Source organism: Theropithecus gelada, chromosome 15 (assembly GCF_003255815.1).
Source record: "Theropithecus gelada isolate Dixy chromosome 15, Tgel_1.0, whole genome shotgun sequence".
In the NCBI taxonomy this organism is placed as follows: domain Eukaryota; kingdom Metazoa; phylum Chordata; class Mammalia; order Primates; family Cercopithecidae; genus Theropithecus; species Theropithecus gelada.
In genome coordinates, this window is record NC_037683.1 from 16770137 (window position 1) to 16779273 (window position 9137).

The following is a 9137-nucleotide window of genomic DNA, read 5'->3' on the forward strand; positions in this document are numbered from 1 at the left end:
AACAGTGTTCAAACATTGCCTTGTGGGAAAAGAGGTATAACTCCCTTAGTGGAATGCACACATCACAGAGCAGTTTCACAGAAAACATCTCTCCAGTTTTTATCTGGAGATATTTCCTATTTCTCCACAGGTCTGAAGGTGCCTCTGAAAGTCCCTTCACGAATCTGTCCATGACGCAGTTTCAAATATGCGTAACGAAAGAAAGTTTCATGTATGTGAGATGAATAGACATATCTATCACAAAGCAGTTTCAGAGGATGCTTCTTTCCAGTTTTTGTCTGAGGATACTTTCTTTTTTACCATAGCCATCCATATACTCTCGAATATCCCCTATTAGCGTTTTCTTCAAACCACATTCCCCAATCCTCTCTGAGAAGAAAAGCATAACTCTGTGAATGGATTGCACAAGTCACAATATAGTTCCTCGGAAATCTTCTCTCCAGTTTCTATCTGAAGATATTTGCGCGTTCTCTCTAAGGCTCAAAGCGTTCCCGAGTATCACTTAGCTGACTAACTTAAACAGTGTTAGAATACTGTTCAATGAAAACAGAAGCTAAACTCTGCAAGCAGACTTCATGTGACCTAGAGAAGATTCACAGAAAGTTTCCTTCCGGTTTTTATTGGAGGTTGTTCCTTTTTGAGCACATTCTTAAGAACGTTTCCTAATATCCTTTCTCAGGTTCCACAGAAACAGTGATTTCAAAGTTCTCAATCCAAAGAATGATTTTACTCAATGTGATGAATACAAATATCACAAAGCAGTTGCTCCGAAAACTTCTCTTCCGTTTTCACTGGAACACGTTTCCCTTCTCACCACAAGAATCTGGGCACCACTTAATACCCCTCACAGATTCTTCAAAGACAGAGTTTACAAACTGGGCAACGTAGTGTAACCTTTAACTCTCTGAAATGAATTCACACGTCAGAGAGCAGTTTCTTGGAATGCTTCTTTCTGGGTTGTATTTCAGGATATTTCACTTTCCGCCATAGTCTTCAATGCACTGCAAAACATCACTTTTTAAGTTTTACAGGAACAGTGTTCTAACACTGCCTTATGAGAAAACAGGTATATCTCCCTGAGTGGAGTACACACATGACAAAACAGTTTCTCCAAAAGCTTCTCTCCAGTTTTTATCTGTAGATATCTCCTATTTCCCCACAGGCCTCAATGTGCTCCTGCATGTCCCTTCGCGAATCCATCCATGACGCAGTTTCAAAACTGCATAATAGAAAGAAAGTTTTATGTGTGTGAGATGAATAGACATATCTATCCTGAGACAGTTTCACAGAAAGCTTCATTTCAGTTTTTGTCTGAGGATATTTCCTTTTTCACCATAGCCGTCCATATACTCCCGAATGTCCCCTGATAGCGTTTTCTCCAAACCACGTTCCCCAATCCTCTCTGTGAAGAAAAGTGTGACTCCGTGAGTGGAATGAACAAGTCACAAAGCAGCTCCTCGGATATCTTCTCTCCAGTATTTATTTGAAGATATTTCCATTTTCAACATAAGCCTCAAAGCGGCCCCGAATAACCCTTAGCAAACTATTCTAAAACAGTGTTAGAATACTACTCAATGAAAACAAAAGCTTACCTGTCTGAGTGGAATTCACGTGACCTAGAACAGTTTCACAGAAGGTTTCCTTCTGGTTTTTTATGGGAGGGTATTTCTTTTTCACCATATTCTTAAGTGCATTACCAAATGTCATTTCCCAGGTTCCACAGAAACAGTGATTTCTAACTGCTCAATCCAAAGAATGATTCAACTCTATGAGATGAATACACACAGCAAAAAGCAGTTGCTCCGAAAGCTTCTCATCAGTTATCATGTGAAGACTTTTCCTTTCTCACCGGAAGCCTCCGGGCACAACTTAATATCCCTTCACAGATTCCTCAAAGACAGAGTTTCCAAACTGGGCAATGTAATGTAAGCTGTAACTCTCTGAAATGAATGGACATATCAGAGAGCAGTTTCTTGGAACACTTCTTTCTGGGTTTTATTTCAGGATATTTCACCTTTTGCCATTGTCTTCAATGTGCTGCAGAATATCTGTTTTTCAGTTTTACAGGAACAGTGTTCAAACATTGCCTTATGAGAAAAGAGGTATAACTTCCTGAGTGGAATGTACACATCACAAAGCAGTTTCTCAGAAAGCTTCTATCCAGTTTTTGTCAGAAGATATCTCCTATTTCACCACAAGCCTGAATGTGCTCCCGAATGTCCCTTCGCGAATCCCTCTATGACTCAATTTAAAAACTGCCTAATAGAAAGAAAGTTTTATCTATGTGAGACGTATAGATATATCTATCACAAAGCTTCTTTCACAGAAAGCTGCTTTCCAGTATGTATCTGAGGACATTTCCTTTTTCACCATAGCCATGCATATATGCCCGAATGTCACCTGGTAGCGTGTATTCCAAATGGGATTCCCCAAACCTCTATGGGAAGAAAAGTGTAACTCTGTGAGTGGAATGCACATGTCACAAAGAAGCCCCTGGAAATCTTCTGTCCAGTTTTTATCTGAAGATAATTCCTTCTTCACTGTAAGCCTCAAAGGGCTCCTGATTATCACTTCGTAGACTAAACAAAAACAGTGTTAGAATACTGCTCAATGAAAACAGAAGCTTAACTGTGTGGGTGGAATTCACGTGACCTAGAGCAGTTTCACAGAAAGATTCCTTCTGGTTTTTATCAGAGGGTATTTCTTTTCAGCATATTCTAAAGAACGTTCCCAAAGTCCTTTCTCAGGTTCCACAGAAACCGAGATTACAAACTGCTCAATCGAAAGTACGATTTACCTCTATGAGATTAATACACACAACACAAAGCAGTTGCTCTGAAAGCTTCTCTCCAGTTATCATCGGAAGACGTTTCTATTCTCACAGCAAGCCTCCGGCAACACTAAATAAACCTTCACAGACTCCTCAAAGACAGAGTTTCTAAACTGATCAACGTTGTGTAAGCTTAAACACTCTGAAATGAATGCATAGGTCAGATAGCAGTTTCTAGGAATGCTTCTTTCTCGTTGTTATTTCAGAATATTTCAATTTTCGCCACAGTCTTCAATGTGCTGCAAACTATCACTTTTTCAGTTTTACAGGAAAAGTGTTCAAACACTGCGTTATCAGAAAAGAGGTAACTCCCTGAGTGGAATGCACACATTGCAAAGTTGTTTCTCAGAAAGCTTCTCTCCAGTTTTTATCTGAAGATATCTCCTATTTCCCCACAGGCCTGAATGTACTCCTGAATGTCCCTTCGCGAATCTGTCCAAGAAGCAGGTTCAAAAGTGTGTAATAGAAAGAAAGTTTTATCTATGTGAATGAATAAACATATCTATCACAAAGCAGTTTCACAGAAAGCTTCTTTACAGTTTTTGTCTGAGGTTACTTCCTTTTTCACCATAGCCATCCAAGTACTCCCAAATGTCCCCTGGTAGCGTTTTCTCCAAACGGGATTCCCCCAATCCTCTATGAAAAGAAAGGTTTAGCTCTGTAAGCGGAATGCACATGTCACAAAGCAGCTACTCGGAAATCTTCTCTCCAATATCTATCTGAAGATATTTCCATTTTCACCGTAAACCTCAAAGTGCTCATGAGTATCCCTTAGCTAACTAACCTAAAACAGTGTTAGAATATTGCTCAATGAAAACAGAAGCTTTACTGTGAGAGTGGACTTCAAGTGACCTAGAATAGTTTCACAGAAAGTTTCCTCCTGGTTTTTATCAGAGGGTATTTCGTTTTCAGCATATTCTTTTTTTTTTTTTTATGGTGCCAATTTAAAATAGTTTTATTTAAGACATTGCATTTTCCACTTACAATACAGTGTTTATAAAGTGCAATGTTATTTCCTTCCCCTGTGCATGTTCCATATTCAAGTATTGAGAATGCCCAGTAACTTACTATAGCAGCTTAACTTTTTAAAACTGCCACAGAATTTGCTACAAATTTAGGTCCTTCAAATGTTTTAAATGTGTGGAACAATGCTACACCTATACTTGGGTTGGCTTAATCAACCTCTTCAATAGTGGGCCCTGAGGAAGCACCACCAGAGGGAGGAGCTCCACCACCAGGGAATCCCCCAGGCATTCCTCCTGGCATGCCTCCTGCACTCTGGTACAGCTTGGTGATGATGGGGTTGCAAACTTTCTCCAGCTCTTTCTGCTGATGTTCAAACTCTTCCTTCTCGGCAGTCTGATTCTTATCAAGCCAGTTGATAATTTCATTACACTTGTCCAAAATCTTCTGTTTGTCCTCATCGTTAATCTTGCCTTGAAGTTTCTCGTCTTCGACAGTTGCTTTCATGTTGAATGCATAGGACTCAAGTGAATTCTTGGATGATACCTTGTCCCTCTGCTTCTCATCTTCAGCTTTGTACTTCTCAGCTTCCTGGACCATACGTTCAATGTCTTCCTTGCTCAAACGGCCTAGGAAAGAAATTAAGTCTTTTAAGTAAAAAAGCCTTACATTTCCCGTATAACTCTAGTTTCTCTTAGCTAGATACCCTTGAAGCACCAGAAACTCAATTGAAATACCACTACAATCCCTGTCAAGACAAGATGACAGTGCCATGTGTGTTTACTTACCCTTGTCATTAGTGATAGTAATCTTATTCTCTTTTCCTGTACTCTTGTCCACAGCAGAGACATTCAGGATACCATTGGCATCAATGTCAAAAGTGACTTCAATCTGAGGAACACCTCGGGGTGCAGGAGGTATGCCCGTGAGTTCAAACTTGCCAAGCAGGTTGTTATCCTTGGTCATGGCACGCTCACCTTCATAGACCTTGGTAGGGAATAAAACAAATTACTACAATGGACTTCACATCTCTGCTAGTGCTAGAGTCCTGCTAAGGAAGAATGGTCGCTCAGACATCCAAGGAAGGAACTGGCCAACATAAGACTTTCTGGTGGAAACTACGAATGGTTTTGGAATCCATCATCATAGCGAGTCAGTCCAGACTTCTATCTGGTATCAGTAAGCCAAGCAAGAAAAAGTACAGAAAACATACCTGAATAAGCACACCAGGCTGGTTGTCAGAATAGGTAGTGAAGGTCTGTGTCTGCTTGGTAGGAATGGTGGTATTACGCTTAATAAGGACGGTCATTACTCCACCAGCAGTTTCAATACCAAGGGAAAGAGGAGTGACATCCAAGAGCAACAAATCTTGAACATTTTCAGACTTGTCTCCAGACAGGATGGCTGCCTGGACAGCTGCACCATAAGCAACAGCTTCATCAGGGTTGATGCTCTTATTCAGTTCTTTTCCGTTGAAGAAATCTTGGAGAAGCTTCTGAATCTTGGGGATACGAGTAGAACCACCAACCAGGACAATATCATGAATCTGTGACTTGTCTAGTTTGGCATCTCGAAGGGCTTTCTCTACTGGGTCCAGGGTGCCACGGAACAGGTCAGCATTCAATTCTTCAAATCGGGCACGGGTAATGGAGGTATAGAAGTCGATTCCTTCATAGAGAGAATCGATCTCAATACTGGCCTGGGTGCTGGAAGAGAGCGTACGCTTAGCACGTTCACAAGCAGTACGAAGGCGTCTTACAGCTCTCTTGTTCTCGCTGATGTCCTTCTTATGCTTGCGCTTGAACTCTGCGATAAAATGGTTGACCATTCGGTTGTCAAAATCTTCTCCACCCAAGTGGGTGTCTCCAGCTGTAGACTTGACCTCAAAGATTCCATCCTCAATAGTGAGGATTGACACATCAAAAGTGCCACCTCCCAGGTCAAAGATAAGCACGTTTCTTTCTGCTCCAACCTTTTTGTCTAAGCCGTAAGCAATAGCAGCAGCAGTTGGCTCATTAATAATTCTAAGTACATTCAGACCAGCAATAGTTCCAGCATCTTTGGTAGCCTGACGCTGAGAGTCATTAAAATAAGCTGGCACTGTGACCACAGCATTGGTAACAGTCTTCCCAAGATAGGCTTCTGCAATTTCCTTCATCTTTGTCAGAACCATTGAGGATACCTCCTCTGGATAGAAGCTTTTGGTCTCTCTCTTATATTCTACTTGGACCTTGGGCCTGCCAGCATCATTCACCACCATGAAGGGCCAATGCTTCATATCAGACTGGACAACAGCATCATCAAATCTGCGTCCAATCAGACGTTTGGCATCAAAAACTGTGTTGGTGGGGTTCATTGCAACTTGATTCTTTGCAGCGTCACCGATCAACCGTTCAGTGTCCGTAAAGGCAACATAGCTTGGAGTGGTTCGGTTTCCCTGATCATTGGCAATTATCTCTACTTTTCCGTGCTGGAAAACACCCACACAAGAGTAGGTGGTGCCAAGATCAATACCAACTGCAGGTCCCTTGGACATGGTTGCTGGCGTGTAGGCCTGGCTCCGATAAAGACAAAAGTCACAGGAGCCCCCGGAGCTGCAGGCGAGTTCAATGAGACCCAGCATATTCTTAAGAGCATTCCCAAATGTGGTTTCCCAGGTTCCACAGAAACAGTGATTTCAAACTGCTCAATCCAAAGAATGACTAAACTCTATGAGATGAATACACACATCACAAAGCAGTTGCTCCGAAAGTTTCTCTCCAGTTTTAATCGGAAGATATTTCCTTTCTCACGACAAGCCTCCGGGGAACACTTAATATCTCTTCACAGATTCCTCAAAGACCGAGTTTTCAAACTGGGCAATGTATTGTAATCTTTAACTCTCCGAAATGAATGCACTGGTCAGAGAGCAGTTTCTTGGAACTTTTATTTCTGAGTTTTATTTCAGGATATTTCACCTCTCACCATAGTCTTCAATGCTTTGCAAAATATCACATTTTCAGTTTTAAAAGAACAGTGTTCAAACGTTGTCTTATGAGAAAACAGGTATAACTCCTTGAGTGGAATGCACATATCACAAAGCAGTTTCTCAGAAAGTTTCTCTCCAGTTTTTATCTGAAGATATCCCCTATTTCCCCTCAGGCCGGAATTTTCTCCCAAGTGTCACTTCGCGAATCTGTCCATGACGTAGTTTCAAAACTGTGTATTAGAAAAAAAGTTTTATCTTCATGAAAAGAATAGACAGGGGGCGGAGCAAGATGGCCGAATAAGAACAGCTCCAGTCTCCAACTCCCAGTGCGAGCGACACAGAAGACCGGTGATTTCTGCATTTTCAACTGAGGTACTGGGTTCATCTCACTGGGGAGTGCTGGACAATGGGTGCTGGTCAGCTGCTGCAGCCTGACCAGCGAGAGCTGAAGCAGGGCGAGGCATCGCCTCACCTGGGAAGTGCAAGGGGGAAGGGAATCCCTTTTCCTAACCAGGGGAAGTGAGACACACAACTCATGAATAATCGGGTCACTCCCACCCCAATACTGCGCTTTAAGCAAACAGGCACACCAGGAGATCATATCCCACACCTGCCTGGGAGGGTCCCACGCCCACGGAGCCTCCCTCATTGCTAGCACAGCAATCTGCGATATCGCGGCAAGGCAGCAGGAGGCTGGGGGAGGGGCGCCCGCAATTGCTGAGGCGTAAGTAGGTAAACAAACCTGCTGGGAAGCTCGAACTGGGTGGAGCTCACAGCAGCTCAAGGAAACCTGCCTGTCTCTGTAGACTCCACCTCTGGGGACAGGGCACAGTAAACAATAACAAAAACAGAAGAAACCTCTGCAGACGCAAACGACTCTGACAGCTTTGAAGAGAGCAGTGGATCTCCCAACACGGAGGTTGAGATCTGAGAAGGGACAGACTGCCTGGCTCAAGTGGGTCCCTGACCCCTGAGTAGCCTAACTGGGAGACATCCCCCACTAGGGGCAGTCTCACACCCCACACCTCACAGGGTGGAGTACACCCCTGAGAGGAAGCCTCCAAAGCAAGAATCAGACAGGTACACTCGCTGTTCAGCAATATTCTATCTTCTGCAGCCTCTGCTGCTGACACCCAGGCAAACAGGGTCTGGAGTGGACCTCAAGCAATCTCCAACAGACCTACAGCTCAGGGTCCTGACGGTTAGAAGGAAAACTATCAAACAGGAAGGACACCTACACCAAAACCCCATCAGTACATCACCATCATCAAAGACCAGAGGCAGATAAAACCACAAAGATGGGGAAAAAGCAGGGCAGAAAAGCTGGAAATTCAAAAAATAAGAGCGCATCTCCCCCGGCAAAGGATGGCAGCTCATCGCCAGCAATGGATCAAAGCTGGACGGAGAATGACTTTGACGAGATGAGAGAAGAAGGCTTCAGTCCATCAAACTTCTCAGAGATAAAGGAGGAATTACGTACCCAGCGCAAAGAAACTAAAAATCCTGAAAAAAAAGTGGAAGAATTGATGGCTAGAGTAATTAATGCAGAGAAGGTCATAAACGAAATGAAAGAGATGAAAACCATGACACGAGAAATACGTGACAAATGCACAAGCTTCAGTAACCGACTCGATCAACTGGAAGAAACAGTATCAGGGATTGAGGATCAAATGAATGAAATGAAGTGAGAAGAGAAACCAAAAGAAAAAAGAAGAAAAAGAAATGAACAAAGCCTGCAAGAAGTCTGGGATTATGTAAAAAGACCAAATCTACGTCTGATTGGGGTGCCTGAAAGTGAGGGGGAAGATGGAACCAAGTTGGAAAACACTCTTCAGGATATCATCCAGGAGAACTTCCCCAACCTAGTAGGGCAGGCCAACATTCAAACCCAGGAAATACAGAGAACGCCACAAAGATACTCCTCGAGAAGAGCAACTCCAAGACACATAATTGCCAGATTCACCAAAGTTGAAATGAAGGAAAATATCTTAAGGCCAGCCAGAGAGAAAGGTCGGGTTACCTGCAAAGGGGAGCCCATCAGACTCACAGCAGATCTCTCGGCAGAAACTCTACAAGCCAGAAGAGAGTGGGGGCCAATATTCAACATTCTTCAAGAAAAGAATTTTAAACCCAGAATTTCATATCCAGCCAAACTAAGTTTCATAAGTGAAGGAGAAATACAATCCTTTACAGATAAGCAAATGCTTACAGATTTTGTCACCACTAGGCCTGCCTTACAAGAGACCCTAAAGGAAGCACTCAACATGGAAAGGAACAACAGGTACCAGCCTTTGCAAAAACATGCCAAAATGTAAAGAGCATCAAGGCTAGGAAGAAACTGCATCAACTAACGAGCAAAATAACCAGTTAATATCA

At 42.8% G+C, this 9137-nt stretch overlaps 1 protein-coding gene and 1 non-coding gene across 4 annotated transcripts; both read right to left on the reverse strand.

The window, feature by feature from the left end:
• Window positions 1–3749: 3749 nt before the first annotated feature.
• LOC112608124 (heat shock cognate 71 kDa protein-like) lies at window positions 3750–6408 on the reverse strand. 3 transcript variants are annotated; one of them, XM_025359792.1, is made up of 3 exons: window positions 5007–6408; window positions 4609–4780; window positions 3750–4242 (listed from the first exon to the last, which is right to left on the reverse strand). In XM_025359792.1, exons 1-3 carry the CDS (start codon window positions 6327–6329, stop codon window positions 4004–4006), a joined length of 1734 nt encoding a protein of 577 aa, XP_025215577.1. In that variant the 5' UTR covers window positions 6330–6408; the 3' UTR covers window positions 3750–4003. The 3 variants fall into 3 exon arrangements, with proteins under 3 accessions (XP_025215577.1, XP_025215576.1, XP_025215578.1); XM_025359791.1 differs by having other exon boundaries at window positions 3750–4422; window positions 4582–4780; XM_025359793.1 differs by having other exon boundaries at window positions 3759–4098; window positions 4717–4780.
• Window positions 4859–4945, reverse strand: LOC112608831. The gene has a single exon (XR_003116105.1). It is a non-coding gene; the product is annotated as a small nucleolar RNA SNORD14 (small nucleolar RNA).
• Window positions 6409–9137: the final 2729 nt, after the last annotated feature.

Bases quoted from the DNA above. Each gene is read 5' to 3' on its own strand.
- LOC112608124 (XM_025359791.1), bottom strand. From the start codon at position 6,329: ATGTCCAAGGGACCTGCAGTTGGTATTGATCTTGGCACCACCTACTCT. The intron at 4,781-5,006 runs GTATGTTTTCTG...TTCCCTACCAAG, and splicing joins AGCCTGGTGTGCTTATTCAG to GTCTATGAAGGTGAGCGTGC. The intron at 4,423-4,581 runs GTAAGTAAACAC...TTTCTTTCCTAG, and splicing joins TACTATCACTAATGACAAGG to GCCGTTTGAGCAAGGAAGAC.